This window comes from Colobus angolensis, unplaced genomic scaffold, assembly GCF_000951035.1.
Source record: "Colobus angolensis palliatus isolate OR3802 unplaced genomic scaffold, Cang.pa_1.0 Scaffold7, whole genome shotgun sequence".
Lineage (NCBI taxonomy): Eukaryota > Metazoa > Chordata > Mammalia > Primates > Cercopithecidae > Colobus > Colobus angolensis.
This window is the reverse complement of record NW_012120709.1, coordinates 6,326,348-6,345,931: the sequence shown is the minus strand read 5'-3', so window position 1 is coordinate 6,345,931 and position 19,584 is coordinate 6,326,348. Positions and strand designations below refer to the sequence as shown.

General features: G+C 36.2%; 1 protein-coding gene across 2 annotated transcripts in view; it reads right to left on the bottom strand.

Annotated features, from left to right (window-relative positions):
- Positions 1-19,584, bottom strand: part of CNTN5 (contactin 5) — a 1,321,567-nt gene that overhangs the window by 339,271 nt on the left and 962,712 nt on the right. For both annotated transcript variants that reach the window (XM_011926604.1, XM_011926603.1), the window contains one exon: positions 15,034-15,136. In XM_011926604.1, coding sequence (XP_011781994.1) covers positions 15,034-15,136 — 103 coding nt within the window. The remainder of the gene's footprint in view (positions 1-15,033; positions 15,137-19,584) is intronic.

Below are 19,584 nucleotides of genomic sequence, written 5' to 3'. Positions count from 1 at the left end.
TCAATCTCCCAAAGAGAAGAAAAGTGGGAATAAAAATGATCAAAAGTACTTATCATTTACCTTTGGTATCATAAAGCAGCAGCAGACATATGTTCCCATTGAATATCTTTTAAAAATCTATTGGATATTAATGAGAATTATTTTTTCAGATGAAAACTCATCTTTATAAAGCTTTGACATGGAACCTGTTCTGCATCATGTAACTACCAACAAAACCAGTGACCGGTCACACAAGGTAGGTGCTGCTATATTACATTGTAAATTAAAAAACAAAGAAAAAACAGGATGACAGATGTTGGGTTTATGTCTTAGCATATTCTTTCTCCATAGTCTTTCTGTGGATTTAACCACTCACTCACACACACGTGCATAAACATGCTTACATGTTTCACCTATGCAAGAAATACATTAAATCTAATTGCAGCAAATGCCACTACGTACATATGGCTCTATCATCAAAAATCAAGCAAACAGCCAGGGACAATGGATGTAAAAAGTACCAAATCAGAAAATAATGAAAATCTGTATTTCTCTGTCATATAAAGTAGAAAATGCCTAGATATGATGAAGAGTCATGAGTAATCTAAGGCAACAAAGAATATTCTATAAGACAATTCAGAACCACATTGATTATACATTGTACATGTATAATCAATTATTTAATTGCATATTTAAATAGTATTATATTTAAAAAATAAAAGTAAAGAATATGAAGTTGTAATATTTTAACTTTATGGCAAATTGCTTTACAATAAATATTATTATAGAGATAAATAAAAGGTAATGTTACTTGTATGATATAGGCATAGGAGATGTTTTTGAAAAATGCAATTCAGATAACAGCTTTCCCTGTAATTTCACCCTCCCTTCTCCCATATCGATGTCATTTGTTTTCAAGTTGTATGATGCACTGGGAGGGATATTCCAAAGATAAACATGGAATTTTGTCTCTGATTACTTACTTGGTGAGAACATGAGAGAACATAAATAAACTGTATATATGGTCTTCTGTGTCCTACCTGTTCAAAGCATCAGAGACACAGGAGAAAGTTTTCTCATATTACGACTCTCTCGCAAGGGATACTAAAAACAGATAAGTATGATGTATTGTCTACATGTCAGAATAAATTCTGAATTGGGAAGAACAAGACTGCCCAGGAGAATAGATGGAATTAAGTATTTGTAGAAATATTTCTGGCACCACATAATTATAATTATAGATTATAAACTATAAATATGTGCCTAACAAGGATAAGATTCCTATTGAATAATCTAAAGGAAATCAATGCAATTAAATTTTGAAAACCCTATGTTTTTGGAAATTTTAATATAGGGTCATGAAACTGTACTACTAGAAAGTTTTATAATGAAAAATATTTGTATTTGGTTTTCTTAAAATTAACTGTCTTGAAAAAGTATAGAATCATAACAATCATAATAATAAAATTAGTTTTTCTGTACCACCATCCAGAGAAGGGATGCTTGTAATCTTGTTGATGTGTGCTAAATATACAAGAATATTTTGAGAAAAGAAGTGCAATCCATGAATTTGTAGTACTTTGTTAGTTACAGACCATAGGGAAGTCTGCACACTTTGCTCTTACTCTGCGCTTATAGGCCACCAGATTTTTAATTAGTCATGATTCCACTGAGGGCATTTCTTATATGTATGGACAACCAGTCATGGTTATTAGCAAGTTACCACAGTTTTTTTTTTTTTTTTTTCATTAGAGTGACTTTGGTAAGGCAACTCAACATGCTAGAACCCAAATATCACCTGAAAAATTGTTTCTGAAATTTGGGCATACCAGCACAGATATTACTGCAAAACACCCTACTGGGATGACATCATAACTTGAGACAGAGACTAAGAGGCATTCAGCTTTTATTTTTACAATCTAAATGCCTATACATATTTTGTATCAGGCTTACAAGTTTTTTAATATATTGGTTTATTCCTGCTTCCTGAGTACACTTATATACCTATTACATTGATAAATGACTTAATTCAGTTAACAAATGTTCATTATGCACCAAGTTAGTGGGAATAAATTTAAGATACACTTATGGTAATCAAACATATGATGATAAAAAGGAAGAAAGAGTCAAAGATATTTAAAATTTTATACTTTTGGAAAACGCCTAAAGGGTCACCTGTAGTGATAGTAAAAACTCCTTATGTAGGCTGATGATAGGTGAGTGTGGGGAGTTGTGCTTGGTCTGGAATTCTAGAAACCCAGCCCGATACCACATGCTGTGGAACAAGGTATTGAAGAACATCAAATAGGCTAAATTAAGAGGTACAGCTGGAGTCAACAATCGAATCAAAAATCCAAAATAACATCAGAGTATATGAGACAGGTGTGATTTGGAAAGCAGGAATAAGGTTTGGGGAACAATAGACAATCAAACAGATAAAGTGGATGGAGCAGGGCCTATGAAAGGAGCAGTTGGAGAAATTCCCAGAGTGAATGAAACATCAGTAAAAATCTATGAATTTTTATTTTTAATTATTTTTTTTTTTTTTTGAGATGGAGCCTTGCTCTGTGGCCAGGCTGGAGTGCAGTGTTGCAATCTTGGCTCACTGCAAGCTCCACCTCCCGGGTTCAAGTGATTCTCCTGCCTCAGCCTCCTGAGCTGCTGGCACTACGACATCTCTAATCTTATTTGCAGCAGAGGTAAGAGAGAGAAATTTGTCCAGTAATAATAGATTTGAACTACATTTGTGAAAAATAGAATAAAATGGAGAGCGGGGACTTGAGAGGTTTTAAAGGTCTGGCAATTTGGGAGGGAAGATTTGGCAGAGGTCAGTAATGATGCCAATGGTTTGAGGTGAGTTAGAGATATTGCTGTTATGGAGAGGGCTGCATGGAGGGTGGTATGTGTTATATTAGTAATTCACACTTGATCATCACATATTCAAATTTTCAAAGTTACTGAAATAATAAATACAAAATTTCTGAAAGCATGACATTCTAATGGCACGCCTATTACTAACACTTGGTACCTAATTTCCAACTTACTATGAAATCATTCTAAGAATTGCATATGAAAACCTTTTTAAAGTTGTAAATTGATCTTTCTCTAGTGGAGAAGCTTTATTGCTCTCTTAGCTTAACTAATACAAATATGACAATATTAGATACATGACAAGTATGCTTACTCCAAAGTACAATGATTCAGTAAGACACATACTACTTTTAAGAATACTATGATAGATTTAAAAATTAAGTGTTGTCATAAAACAGATGAGATAGAATGAGATCTCAAACAAAGATATTCAAGCACATTTGTTGTTAGATAAATCAGCTTTAAAAGTAGCAATATGGTTGTTAAATCACCATTAGAAGAGGTAACTGTTGCGCAAACATTTCAATTTCTAGTAGAATACTCAGAGGGAATGTGTGGGTGATGATGACATAACACTTATAGAAATTCAAGACTGTGAGAGTTCAAAATAGGGAAACAGGTCAAATGGGATACAGAATTTGCTTAAATTCATTCCTGTTTGTAATCCAGTGAGATAACATGTCAGAGACGTTGTTGGAATCTAAGTATGACATGGAAACCATCCAGGACAAGGTAGAAGTTTAGTGTTACATATACTCAGATTGTTGACAACTTTTTGGTTAAACATTTTTTGCTCCACTGATGTCCTATTCAAGTGTCCAGATTATGTACCTGGTGATTCTTGTAGGGGTGTGGGATACAATAAAATTAGAAACTTCTGAGGGATATACTAAGTCTTTTTTATTATTTGTATAAGTTTAAGGGGTACAAGTACAGTTTAGTTACATGGATATATTGTGTAGTGGTGAAGTCTGGGTTTTTAGTGTAACCACCATCTGACTAATGTATCTTATACTCATCAAGTAATTTCTCATCTGTCCCCTCTTCCCACGCTCCTACACTTCTGAGTCTCCACTGACTATGACTCCACACCATACGCCCATGTGTACACATTATTTGGCTCCCATTTATAAGTGAGAACATGTGGTATTTGTCTTTGTTTCTGAGTTGTTTCACTCCAGATAACGGCTTTCAGTTATGTACACGTTGCTGAAAAAGGCATGACTTCATTCTTTTAATATACTAATTATTTATATCCTGTTTTGGAATCTCAGCATCCAAATAGTTGCTGATCTTACTACCATCCCAGTGGAAGAAACTTTTCCATGGAAATTCATGGGAGATTAACTTGAAAGAAATCTGTTGGATAAGTCTAAATGAATCCAAGCAAAAATCTTACAATTTGGGGATTGTATTTTGCTTCATGTTCTTGCTAACTTGTCTTGCCTACTAAGATTCCTAATTCTCACTCATTGAGATGCTTCAGTGCATTCAGAATATAATGTTTGCTGTGACAAAGTAAAAATTACTCTTAGCAACTGAAAAATGGTAAACTGAGAATACTATTAATTAGCATCAGGGGATCTAGTTCTGCCTCTGTAGGCCACACTTGTTAGCTGTTTGGCCTTGCACATGTATATAGTTTCTCTCCTGAGGCAGGTTAACTAGTTCTAGGGCAGCCGTGGAAAAGCTGGAAATGTGATTTCAGTTAACTTTGACTCTAAATGTGAGTAATAAATTGACCCTGTTTCCCTGAAAATAGATAATATCTCTGAGTGTAAAAGCCTATAAGTAAATAAAACATTTCCTTCAATAGTTTGCCCTATGAAAGAATGTTGAATATGTCAAGAACATCACAGGAAGATCCATCAAAACTGCCTGAGCAGTACATCCACATGTGTAGCCATTCCTTGAGAAGTCTGTTTTCCATTTACAAATTCATATTTGTTGGGTTATATAATCATTAAGGTTCTTTTAGGATCCATCACCTCTGGGTAGCATCTGAAATGAGGATGTGTCCTTCATCCCAACCATACTAAAGCAAGCAATAGTTCACGATGGCAATTTTCTTGATTCTGTAATGTACCACTTTCCTGTGAGGCCTAAACGTCTATTGATTACAACACTCAGAGACTGACTCCTGTACCCAGATCTTCTGCCAACCTAGTGACTAAGTAATTTGATTTTAGTTTGATAGACAAATGTCACGTAACTCCAATTCATTTTTAATTCCTAGAGCCCTTAGCGACTGGCAGCTCCAAATAAACAGTATTAATAAATCATCAATCTGTAACTAAAGAGAAGGTTCTTTCAGGAACGTTTGCCAGTTGCACACTGTGGGAAGTCTCAGAGGAATATTTGTCATTCTCACAGTTACAATGGGACACAAGAGCAGCCATTTGAGACAGCTTAGCTAAGAGGTGAAGAAAGGAAAACATAAACTATGGCAAAAATAATTTTATGAATTGATAACTAGTGGCTTTTTATTTGCAATAAACATATAAAAAGAGAAAAAAAAGACTTAATATCCTGGTTCCCTAATAGGCATTTGATGGAGTGTAACAAAAGACTATTTGTAAATGGTTTCTGAAATAGAGATAAGCAGGAACTAAAAAAGGGCAGGAAATTGAATGTGTTCTTCCCTCCCACCTCACCACAAGATTTCAGATGAGTTTGAAAAGGTCATTCACATAATTATTACAGTAACAGGTTCAAGGCCTTTAGAGCACAGCTGATCTGATTGTGTGTTAATGGCTGTAAAAGCAAGATAAGAAACATGTGAAATTTTTTAAAGAGGGAGAAAAAAAGAGAAAATCTGCCTGCAACACTATTAGCTTGCAGGCCTGTCGTTACGGATAAACTGATGTTGCTTTATACCGTATGGCTTTTTTATTACAGAGTAACCCTGTTTGCCCTTGTGTATTGGGTTATTTAAGCATCCGTGACCAGATTTTACTTCTTTTTTGTTGGAGGCTAGTTGACATATCTAGTCATCTTTCTGGGGTCTGTAGAAGGTCACATGGTGAAATGAAACTTGTCAGAAAACTACAGCCAATGTAAATGTGGTAAGAATTTTCAAGGCCAAACCATGTAAAAAGCATCTGGAGACATCTGTGTGGCCAAACCAAAGGCAATAACACACCTCCTGTTATGAAAGATCAACCACATTTCTCATACCTGAATTCAATTCAGTGTACATATTCAGCACCTGCTGCATCTAATAATGCTCTAGGGATCCAAAAATTCAGCACACTAAAGAAGACAGATATCTATCGTTGTTTCAGTGGGGCAGGCCAAATAGTGAAATATAGGTGGTTGCACTGAAAGGTAAGAGACTGGAGCTCAAGAAAAGTAGGGAGGATGAATGGATGAGGGGCATTTGACCTAAGCCTTACAGAATAGGATTGTGGGGCAGGATATTTTAGACCAAGGAAATGGTGTCACAGAGCCACAGACGTGGAAAAGCCAGTACGACTGAGGTATAGGAAGGGGTGCGGTTAAGAGATGGGTTTGAAAATGTCAAGTGGAACTGGTGCTAGTTTTTAAATGACCACCTCTCAGCTCCACCCTCCACTAGGCTTTGTGGTACTGGGGCAAGGGCTCTGAAAACCACATTTCTGCACTGCCAGGAGGGGGCACTGTAGGGAGACTGCAAGCCAGAAGAAGCCAGAAGGAACACTTTCCTTGTTTATTTCCTGTGGGTTTCCCAGGGGCTTCTTGTCAGCAAGAGAGTCCCTGAAGGGCACTTCAGCAGGGCATCCTTCCCTTAGCAGCAATAAAATACAGTTCAAGATTTTTCCCAACACTTTCAGGAGAAGCTTCATTGTGTCCCACTTCGACCATTCCTCAGAATTCTTGGTCCTGAGGGTACCTCTGAGGTTCTAATTTTTATTAATTCTAATTCTTTCCCCCGCCCCCACCTCTAGAGATGGTACCTGCTTTCTGTAGTTACTGACTTTCCATAATTTAAAGTTCTCATTTTTACCCTGCGTTACTAGTTAACAACTTGTATGGGCTGGACTTAAACACTTAGCACACCCAGTTGACAACATCATCAATGTTTAATTATATACTGCATTTAGAAAGAACCACTGAAATGAAATATTTATTAGGGTCCTAAGGGATTCCTTGCTTGCATTGTCCCTTGACCCCTTTATCTCTCAATCCAAGATTATTGTACCTAGTGTTTAAAAGGTGACCTGGGAAATATCCACGATAACCCCCTTTTCACTAAGGTCCCTAGGTTGAATGCTGAGCAAGAAAAGTCAACACTCATCATTTCTACTTCCTGGATATGCCACCAATCAGTTTGAAATGTTATGTAATAATGTCACTGCCAAAAGGCAACTAATTAAGTCTGCCTGATTCTATCCTTCTACTCTTAATATTCAGCCTGAGAATCTGTGGATGGGCAGCCAGCAAAAGAAAATATTTAAATTTTCGTTTCCAATCCTGACCCAGATCATTTCTCTCCTTTCAGGGAACATTACATCTAAATCATTAGAAGACAAATGGGCATTATTATATTCTTACAGCAGTTCAGGCAAAGAGCTTCTACTGCCTCTCCTGATAATCCAGTTTCCCTGTAACAACTCATTTTGTCACGAACTTCTACATTACACCCAATCTAATTCTTCTAGTTTAATCCCATACTGTTGGAATTTCACTCCCTCCCTGCCTTGTTGAAACTGGAGAACAGCTTGTGAGCAATCTTTTCATAATAACTTCCATATGTCTAAACCAGTCTTTTCTTTCCAACTAATTAATCCCCCTCCATTTTTTTACACTTTTCTGTGTTACCCAAGCCTTTACATACCTTTGTTTCCCTATGGGTTCTCTTGAAACATTTCCCATTTTTTTTCTGGGGAAATACCTTTACAGACAGTATAGCATGATATAGCATGTCACAGTCACTTTATAAGTTCTGCATTCAACCTTGTGCAATTCTATTTTAAGAGCTATTTCTAGGAGTCAACTCGTACACTCTCGTTGTGTTCTGCTCCAGCAGCCTGTAGAGAAAACATCTGAATTTTTTCTAAATTCAGATTTAAGTAGAGGTTTTTTTAGGAGAAAGCTTGCAGCTTATAGCTTTTTAACAGACCTTTTACTTCAAATCAGGCAGGTTGGTAAATTTGGGTGATATCAAAATATAGTAATATTTGATAACCTACTATTATTTGTTTTCTTTTATGTTAATACAGGAAAGATATAAGCTTATATACTGAAAAATTATCTGTACATTATAGCTGCACTAATATGCATCCTCGAAGTGACAAAAACTGAACACCATTGAGGACAGATCATAAAAAGTTAAATGTACCTTCAAAGAGAAATCAAAATGAACCAGTATTCTAACATGGTTTGAATGTATGATTCTTTAAGAATCAAAGAAATCTCCTAATTTGGCTTATCAAAGGTTCATTAGATCATGTCAAGGGCCAAAGAGAGTTCAAAAGAAGAACATCTGCTGTTAGGTTGTCGAGTATTAAACTTGGAACCAAAAAGGTAGATAGTGAATTTCTGTGGAGATAAAGGTTGACTGTTAACAGGACAGCTTGGTCAAGATGCATAGCGGATGTTCACATAATGATTAATACTGGACTCAAGGTGTAATATTACATTCAGCAAAATATTTGAAGATATAATGCAATTTCTTTGAGAACAGAGACTACGGAAATCCTGGAAGATGTGACAGTCCCTAGAACATAGTTGGCTTTCAGAGCTTGCAGACCTGCATCTGGTTCTAAGTTCTTTAAGGCACTTCAGTCTATTACATTTATGAAATGAGCTACACAAAACCCAACCCTTACATTTTGACCACCTCTGAATTAATACGTGAATTATTTTTTCTTAAAAGAGAAGGTACTGCATACATTATTTCATTGCACTTCACTTTATTGTGTTTCGCAGACATTGTGTTTTTCACAAATTGAGGGTCCGTGGCAATGCTATGTCAAGCATATCTACTGGCACAATTTTTCTAATAGCCTGCATTCACTTAGTATCACCGTGTCTCATTTTGGAAATTTTTGAAGTATCTCAAATTTTTATTATGTCGTTAAAATGATCTGTGATTAGTCATCTTTCAATGTTATTACTGTGACTGTTTGAAGCTCCGTGAACTATGCCCATAGAAGACAGCAAACTGAATTAATAAATGTATGTATTCTGACTGTTCCATCAACCCTAACCCTCATCTCTCTCCCTTTCTTTGGGATTTCCTATTCCCTGAGACACAATATTAAAACTCAGCCAATTAATAACCCTACAATGGCTTCTAAGTGTTCAAGTGAAAGGAAGAGCAGCACATCTGTCAGTTTAAATCAAAGGCTAGAAATTAAGCTTAATGAGGAAGGCACGTCAAAAACCAAGACAGACTGAAAGCTAGGCCTGTGCTCAGTTAGCCAACTTGTGAATGAAAAAAAATATTTTTGAAGGAAATTAAAAGTGCTACTCCAGTGAAGCCACAAATGATAAGAAAGCAGAAACAGGCTTATTGCTGACAGAAAGAAAGTTTTAATGGTCTGGGTACTTAGGCCAAAGCCTAACTCACAGAAAGGCCCTAAATGTCTTCAGTTCTACGGAGGCTGACAGAGGTGAGGAAGCTGCAGGAGAAAAGTTTGAACCCAGCAGAGGCTGGTTTATAAGGTTTAAGGAAAGAAGCTATCTTTATAATATTAAAGTGGAAGGCGAAGTAGCAAGTGCTGATGTGAAAACTTCAGCTAATTACTCAGAAAATCTAGCTAAGATAATTGATGAAAATGGCTACACTAAACAACAGATTTTCAATGTAGACAAAGCAACCTTATTTTGAAAGAAGATACAACCTAGGACTTTCATAGCTAAAAACAAGCAAATGTCTGGTTTCAACACTTCAAAGGACAGGTTAACTTTCTTGTTAGGGGCTAATGCAGCTGGTGAAGTTGAAGTTGAAACCAATGCTCATTTACCAATTTGAAAATCATACGGCCCTTAAGAATTATGTTAAATCTACTCTATGTTCTTGAAATGGACCAACAAAGCCTGGTGACACTATATGTTTACAGCATGGTTTACTAAATATTTTAAGCCCACTGTTGAGACCTACTGCTCAGAATAAAAGATTCCTTTCAAAATAATACTGTCCATTGACAATACATCTCATTACCCAAGAGCTCTGATGTAGATCAGCAATATTAATATTATTTTCAGGCCTGATAACACCAAATCAATTTTGTAGCCCATGGATCAAGGACTAATTTTCAAATTTCAAATCCAATGACTTAAGAATGACTTACAAAATACATTTTATAAGGGTAAAGATTCCATAGATAATTATTCCACTGATAGATCTGAGCAAAGTAAAATGAAAACCTTCTAGAGAGGATTCACCATTCTATATACCATGAAGAACAGCTGTGATTCATAGGTCAAAATATTAATAGGAATTTGGAAGAAGTGGTTCTAACCTTCATGGATAACTTGGAGGGGTTCATAACTTTAGTGGGAAGTAACTGCAGATGTGATGAAAACAGCAAGATAACAAGAACTAGAAGTGGAACAGGAAGATGTGACTGAATTGCTGAAATCTCATGGTAAAAGTTAAATGAATGAAGAGTTGCTTCTTATGGATGAGCAAACAAAGGGGTTTTCTGAGATGGAGTGTGTAGTCCTGGAAAAGATGCTGTGGACACTGTTGCAATGACAACAAAAGATCTAGACTATTACGTCTACTTGGTTGACAAAGTGGTGGCAGAGTTAGAGAGGACTGACTCCAATTTTGAAAGAAATTCTACTATGGGTAAAATGCTATCTAACAGCATCATAAGCTACAGAGTCAATCAACATGACAAACCTTATTGTTGTCTTCTTTTAATAAATTGCCACAGCCACCCCAACCTTTAGCAGTCACCACCCATACCAGTCAATAGCATCAGTCTTCAGCAAACAGATGATCATTTGCTGAAGACTTACATCAGCATGAGCAATTTTTAGCAATAAAATATTTTAAAATCAAGGTGTGTAAATTGTTGTATGTACCTAAAGTAGACATGTAAATGCCATTGCCTACTTAATAACATACAATATAGTGTAAACATAACTTCTGTGTGCTGTGGGAAACCAAAAAATTTATGTGACTTTCTCCATTGTGAAATTTGCTTTATATATTATTGTGGAATCTGGAACTGAACCTCAAATATCTCCAAGGAATGACTATATATCTAGGAACATATTTGGTTCAATGAATAACATGATAAAAAAATCGTGATTTTTGTTAGGAAATGTGAATTACTCCACTATGGCTGGGAGCAGGTCCAGTTGAAAATAGCAAGATTTTGTACTTACAATCTTCTTTGTCCCTCAAGCTATTATTATATAAAATATTATACTTTGTGATATATAATTATTTTTTACTCCATCCTTTGCCCTAGCTTCTATAGATATGATAAATCTCTCTCATCCTTATCATCAAAAAAGCCAACAAACGAATCCTTCTTAAGAGGAAGTAGATCAAGAAAGGTTTTTTGGCTGTCATGTTAAACAGTAAGTACAACTCGGATATGAAAATATGCTTTGAGAATAAAATAAAAATAAAGCTTCAGTTATACAAGATAAGTAAGTTCTAGAGATTTGCTGCTGCCAACTTTGTACCTATAGTCAGCAATATTGTATTGAGCACTTACAAGTTTATTAAGAAGGTAGATGTCATGATAAGTGTTCTTACCACAAAAAAAAAAAAAATAGAGTTGGAGAATTATAGGTCTAAGACAACAAAGATAAATGATAGAGTGAGGCAAGAATAGGTAGGAAAAGGTAGAGGCAAGTATAGCAATGTAATCTGGATATAAATAAGAGAATATGAGAGAGCAGGAGATACAGGTACACAGTACATATGATGTATTTGTGGGGGGGGGAAAGGATAAGGCATAAATAGCTTATTTATTTTTGATTAACTGTTAATAATAAAGAGTTGATTGGATTAAGTAAATGGAATATTTTTAAGTTCACTCATTCCTACTTCCTGAATGCTATGTGCCAGGTGCTGTGGTAGGCACTAGGAATATGTAAGTGAAGAATACAGTCATGATTCCTGCCTTCTTGGGGATTAAAGCCTAAGAGTTGGGACAGTGCTGGCTATTCTGTTTTCCTCTCTTTCCTGTCACCTTCTTGTTCCTTGCAGACTCTCTGCCTTGCCTTGTGAACTGACAATTGCATCCCCAGGCTTGCAGAGTGGCTTCTGTTTGACTTCAGCCATGAAAGCCACCAGAAGACATGAGAAGGCAAGAGGAAAAAGAAATCAGGATATAAATTTCCTAATCCTTTCTTCAGCTGTGTTCTTATATAAAAGCTGTGTCTATTCATAGCAACAGTCATTATAGCTCCCGTTGGTTGATCCCTGGCCCACTTCAGATTTCCCTGGTTTCCCTGGTTCTGGAAACACTCTCTCCTCCCCCTTGCTCCTTCAGGATTATGTATGACAATGAGTTATTGCTATCAGGAGTTAATACATGTCTTAGTTTTTCTTCTTGTTCTTCTTAACCTGCTCAGAGATCTCCAGCTCATCACTTTACTGAATTCTATTGAAACATCTGAGTTGGATCCTGTTTACATCTGGGATCCTGACACAGATAAATGGTTTTAAGTGGAGAAACACTTAGGTGGAAAACTTAAAATTGTGTTAAGGACTATAAAAAAGGGATAAAAAGGTATATAGATAGAGAATAATGGGTGTGAGTTAGATGAGGTGGTCATCCATAGACAGCCTGTTTCAGGGGTGATACTGAAATTGAGGCCAGAGGATAAGTGAGAGCCCCCATGGAAAGAACAGGGGGAATAATAAAGAGTTGATTGGATTAAGTAAGTGGAATATTTTTAAGTTCACTCATTCCTACTTCCTGAATGCTATGTGCCAGGCTATTCTGTTTTCCTCTCTTTCCTGTCACAGCATAAGAAATGCAAGTGCAAAGGCCAGCATAAGAAATGCAAGTGCAAAGGCCACAAGGCCAAAAAAAAAAAAAAAAAAAAAAAAAAAAACCTTGACATGCTCCATTCCAGAATTTACTTATCACACTCTATGAGTAATGTTTGGTTAGTTGGTTAGGACACAGTGAGAGGAAAAACAGCCTGAGTAGTAAGATCCTGATGATATTCAGTGACAGATACTAAAGTTTTTGTAACAGACAAAGGCCCACAAGAGCACCATGTGCTCGTTGAAGTGAGAGAAGAAGCTCAGGTGAGCTGCAGGAGCCATGCGGATGCTGAGGAATTAATTTGCAGTTTGCTGTGATCACGTTGGGATGAAATGGTGATCCACAGCACAAGATAGTATGCTGTAAAGGGATGAACACACATCAAGATGTTATTTCTTTGATCTTGTTTATTTTCATGAGGGTGGCAGGGTAGTCTTTAGATACAGGTAGATCTCTTCATGTTTCTCTTTTCCATAATTGTGACATTTCTTAGAAAGGACACCGAGTGATAAATAGAGACCTTCTTGACAGAAACAGTCTTCTTCACATTCCCTTATATTTATTTACTTTTGAGAGTTGGGTAGCAAAGGAGTAGAGAGGTTGAAGAAAATAAAATATTAAAAGAACATAAGTGATTTAGTGATTTGCCTGTTGGGTCTTACCTAGAATGAAAGAGACTTTAAGCATCAATTTACTAAACATATTTCATGGCTTCCAAAGGCAACCACATGTAACTTATTAAGTAAGTTTGCCTTGGGAAATATTTATATTGTTTTTTCCTATAAGTCTAGTTTTCTAATTTGTTTTACAATATGACCTCCCTTTGTTTGTAGCCTTAGTATAAATTCTAGCACTGAAGAATTATTTAACTACAGGATACACTAAAACCCTTGTCTTCAAGCCAGAATATATTATTTTTACATGTATCAGAATTGAGCCGCTTACTTGGGACATTTTCAGACCTACTTGACACACAACAGCAGATGGTGACAAAGCAGACTTTTAACTATTATTCAATCTTAAGCACTTAACTAATATCTTTAGGTTTAGAAGTCTTCCTCAGATATCTGCCCAAATACCTCTTAGATACATTTTACATTTTTAAATTTATTTCTACTTATGGCTATCTTTTGCTTAAAGATGGGTCACATAACAGTTCATGTTGTTTATAGTCTATTATGACGTTGCTTCTACCTAAAGTAGAATTCACATATGTCTTATTTTAATCATTCCTGACATTAAAACATATGGTGTTTACTATGTTCATTCCCTAAATCTCCCTTAGCTAGCTGATTTTTTTTCATATTTACTAATATTTTCCTCACCCTAAGGCTAAATCTACTTTAATAGTCACATTTGTGTAGCTGGCTTTATCTCCAAGTACTTTATAGTTAGATTGTGGGAGTTTGCTCACTGCAACTGAAGGTAAATGATTAGTAACTGTGATAGAGATACATTTATGCAAATTATAATTATAGAGTCTAGAAAGAACCCTGAGGACTTACCATCCTAAAACACAAAGAACACAACACTCCATTTAAAGTAAATCATAATATGATAATCAAATATAATCAAAATTCAACTTCTGCCTCTGATCTCAGTACTTATACTGTAAACATCATTGACAAGTGACTATATATCCTGGGCTGTAAACCCTCAGAAATAGAATCGTTAAGTATGGCAGGCATTAGGGTGTGATATAAATTCTCTCTCTCGTTTGAGAAATGATTCCTTGTACATATTGACAGCTGGTTCTATTAAAGTTATGATTTCAGGATATATTAAGGTAATACATAGGATCACTATGTAACTATTATCGTTACAATTTTTATCTTCTGTCTTATTATGTCATGTAAGAATCTACATCCTATACATGAGGAGCAGATAGTACTTTGCCTTTCTATCCTCTTTATTTACATAATGGCTGAATGAAATTTAAAGATGACACTTAAATTTTAAGATATATAGGTAAAGTTCTAAAGCTTTTTATTCATTAAAGAAGTTTTCTTTATGTTAAAACAGCAGAATTATAGACATTGCTGTCCGTAGAAATGCCTAGAAGATAATTGTAACTGATTACTTCATCAATTCTGATTTGAACTTCTTTTAAAAAATAAATAGCCACTATGGAACATCTGGGGAAATGATAGCTAGCAAAATAAGTGATCCCAAAATAAGATATGTCACATTTTAATAAGCAATTGTGTTTAATTATGGAAGAACATGTACTTACTTGCCAAGTGCAAAGCATTCCATCTTAATAGTTGTTCCTTTAGCAGCTGTAACCGTGAAAGGAAAATGGACCTCAATTTTTGGCTCGTATTCTCCCATCACACCTTAGAAATAAAGAATAGTCTTTAAGCATCAAATGAATGTTACAATTTGTTTCTTAATCCTGGAGATGTTACACTGAAAATCACTGTGGTTTGGTTGTTAATGTCTGTTTGATGACTGTTAAATTTTTCAGTGTACTGAAATAAGTAGTACACTTAGACTCTATCATTTTGATGAAATCCTAGTCTTCCCCTGAGGACTAGATTACATGCATGTTCAACATCATTTAAAGTAATAATTATTGAAAACGTTAATCAACACTAGTAGTACAGTTACTAATTGTTTTAAAAAAAGATGAATAGTTCCCATTTTAGACGTGTTTAATTTTTTAAATAAGAAAAGGTATAAACATTTCCTTATAATTGCCAAATATTCATTTATAAAGTCTAATATTTATTGAATATCTATAATATGCATGGAATTTTGCCAAAAATTGTGAGAGTTACAAAAGATTAATCAGTTGTGCTCTCAAGTACTCGGCAACTATATTCTTAAAGAGGGACACAACATACTGTGTACTCAAGTATGGGAGAAAAGCTCTCTATCATATTACTGTGATGAAAGATAAGAAGTGATCACTGCCATGAATGAGGTATTAAGTATTATGCACTGATATGGTTTGGCTCTGGTGGTTTTGGTTTGGTCCCCACCAAAATCACATCTCAAATGGTAATCTGCACATGTCAAGAGAGGGACCTGGTGGGAGGTGATTGGATTATGGAGGTAGATGCCCCCATGCTGTTCTCATGATAGTAAGAGAGTTCTCACAAGATTTCATAGTTTTAAAAGTGGCAGTTTTCCCTGTTCTCTCTCTCATCTCTCCTGCCACCACATAAGATATGCTTGCTTCTCCTTCTCCTTCCACCATAATTGTAAGTTTCCTGAGGCCTTTTCTTGTGGTAGAAAAGAAAAACCTCATTTATTTATTTTTTTTTTGAGAAATTAAACCTGACTGGAGAAATTTGCATAAGTAATGAGCAGCCAAGGGTTAATAGCAAGGGCAATGGGAAAAATGTCTCCACGGCATTTCAGAGATCTTCATAGCAGCCCCTCTCATCACAGGCCTGGAGGCCTAGGAGGGAAAAATGGTTTCATGGCCAGCCTGGGGCCCTGCTGCTCTGTGCAGTCTCAAGACACGGTGTCCTGTGTCCTAGCTGTGCCAACTCCAGTCATGGCTAAAAGGGGTCAACGTACAGCTCAGGCCATTGCTTCAGAGGTGCAAACCCCAAGCACTGGCAAATTCCATGTGGTGTTGGGCCTACATGTGTTCAGAAGGCAAGAGTTCAGGCTTGGCAACATCTTCCTAGATACCAAAGATGGAAACACCTAGATATCCAAGCAGAAGTCTGCCACAGGGGAAGAACCCTAATGAAGAACCTCTTCCAGGGCAATGCAGAGGGGGAAATGTGGGCTTGGAGCCTCCACACAATGTCCCCACTGGTGTACTGTCTAGTGGAGCTGTAAGAAGATGGCCACCATCCTCCAGACCCCAGAATGGTGGATCCACAGCTTGCACTGAGCACCTGGAAAAGCCAGAGGCATTCAATGCCAGCTCATGAAAGCAGCCAGAGGGGCTGTGCCCTGAAGAGCCACAGAGGCAGAGCTGCCCAAGTCCTTGGGAGCCTATGCCTTCCATCATCATGCCCAATATGTGAGACATGGAGTCAAGGAGATTGTTTTAGAGTTTTAAGATTTAATGAGTGCTTGCTAGGTTTTGTACCTGCACATTGCCTGTGGCCTCTTTGTTTTGGCTGATTTCTCCCATTTGGAATGGGAACATTTACCCAATGCCTGTATCTTGGAAATAACTAATTTGTTTTTGATTTTACAGGCTCATAAGCAGAAAGGATTATTCTTGTTTCAGATGAGACTTTGGACTTGGACTTTTGAATTAATACTAGAATAAGATTTTGGGTACTGTTGAGAAAGTATGATTGGTTTTGAAATGTGAAAAGAATGTGAGATTTGGGAGGGGTCAGGGTAGGAATGATATGGTTTGGCTCTGTGTCCCCACCAAAATCTCATCTGAAATGGTAATTCCCACATGTCAAAACAGGGACCTGGTGGAAGGTGATTGAATCATGGGGGCAGTTTCCCCCATGCTGCTCTCATGATAGTGAGGGAATTCTCATGAAATCTGATAACTTTTAAAGTGGGAGTTTTCCATGGTCCCTCTCTCTCTCCTGCTGCCATGTAAGATGTACCTTGCCTCCCTTTTGCCTTCTGCCACGATTGTAAGTTTCCTGAGGCCTTCCCAGCCATTTGAAACTGTGAGTCAATTAAGTCTGTTTACTTTATGAATTACTAGTCTCAAGTATTCTTTATAGCAGTGTGGAAACAGATTAATACATGCACATTTGAGGAGATCATAAGAATAATGAGGGTTTGGGTCAGTGGGAAAAAGATAGGAGAGAGTAAATGGAGCTATAAAAAAAAAAAAAACAATGACAAAGAGATGGGAAATGACCATTAATAGGAATATCAGTTTTTCTAACATCTTAATATGTGAAGGGAAGTGGTATTAGATAAATTTGGAAATATAATGATGGAACGAAAAACAGGTGGAATCCGAAAAATAGAGAGCCTTGATTATCAGACTAACACATTTAGTCTTTAATCTGTAAATAATTTGGAGCTACAGTGGTTTTGAATAGGGCAGGTGCATTATGCTGAGATGTATATAGTGAAACTGGAGCAAAGACAAATAAATCAATTACATTACTTCAGGAATATGAGATAAAGGCCTGAGCTTTAATAATAGTAATACAAACAGACAAAGGGCACTAGATAGGAAAAAACAATTAATAACTGAATTGGCAAAACTTGGCAGACAATGAGGTACAAGAATAAGGGCATGGGCAGTGCCAATAATAACACTATAATTTGCAGCTTGAGGAATTGGGCAATGCCAATAAAAGTAAAAAGAACACAGTTAAAGTAGAAAAGCTGATGAGTTTCAATTTGGAGGTATTGAGATTGAAGTAGCTACAAGATATTCAGAAGAAAGTATCTGATCACACAGTATAAATGAGAGAATGCAGCTCAGGATGAGTTCTAGACAGGGGAAAACACTTACAGTCATTTAGGGGTGGTAGCTGAAGCAATGAGACTGGATATGGCTTTTACCTATTAGAAAACACTGCAATAACTGAGGCCTGGTGGATTCTATTGCTAGTGCTATCAGATAGCCTTTGAGCAAATTTTCTCCGAAAATTAATTTTTAGAAGCCCCCTATGTGTAAAGTGCCACATAGAAAACAGCTATGATTTGGCACAGATGCTTCTCTGAGGAGACTGTGCATGTGTCTGGGGGTGTCTATGTTTGTGACCATATAAGCATGGATACATCATTGTGCATATGTAGTTCTTTGTACAATTATTTTGCATATGTGTGTGGAATGAGAGGAAAGAAGAAGAAATCCAAATAAAGTAAGATAAATTCTATAAGATATGAAGGTCATATACACTGGACATGCAAAGGGGAAAAATGTTTTTACCTTTGGCGAGAAAAACATTTTATGTATTTGTTTAATATTTATCTATTTATTTGTTATGTAAATAGATAAATATTAAACATATTTGTTATGTAACTTTTGAAATAAGTTTTGAAGAAAGCATATGGATATGTTTAGATGGAAAATGTGTAACCTCACATAAGACAGAAAGGTTATGTGTGCTCGTTGTGGTATGTGTTTTTTTTTTTTTTTTTTTTTCTAATTTTTTAGCAAAGCAGAAAAAAAGTCACTAGTATTGATCACAGAGATTTGGCTTCTAGACCTGGCTTCACTAAATGTCTAGTCTGTACCATCTCTGTCAGAAAACCTCAGACAATGAAACCTCTGGGTTTCATTTTTCTAATATGTTTACTGAGGGCATAGAAGGGAAGTATCATCAATACAATGTCCTATTCTAAAAGGCTAACTCCTTCAATGACCTTCTAGTCTGAAATTTGCTGCACATCAAGAACCTCACAAATAGCAAGTGAATTGAGTGGTTAGCACTATTATGTCACCCAAAATAAATGTTTAAGCACTTCTCTCATTCTCAATAACGTTTGTTTCCTCTGCTTCTTTTAAAATATTTTCCCATGCCCCTCCATACTATACTTGCCAGGTTCCTTTCTTTTACTCCCGCTTCATGTCAACATTTTTCCCCGTGGTGTCTCTACTAGCTACTTGAATAGCAGGATGTGGTCTGCTGGTGATACCTATAACCTCAGCCAAATGTTTTTAATGATGTGAAGTTTATCATTAATGCTCTCTTACTTGTAAGCCCCATAGGAAGATTCCAGGCATCCTGTTTAGAAGCTATCTGTGACTGCTCTTGTGAAGCAGTCCTCAAACTTAATTTCTGATTTCCCTACCTATTCTTAAAATTGATTTGGTATTGTTGTTACTTTATATATATATATATATAAATACACACACTTTAAGTTCTAGGGTACATGTGCA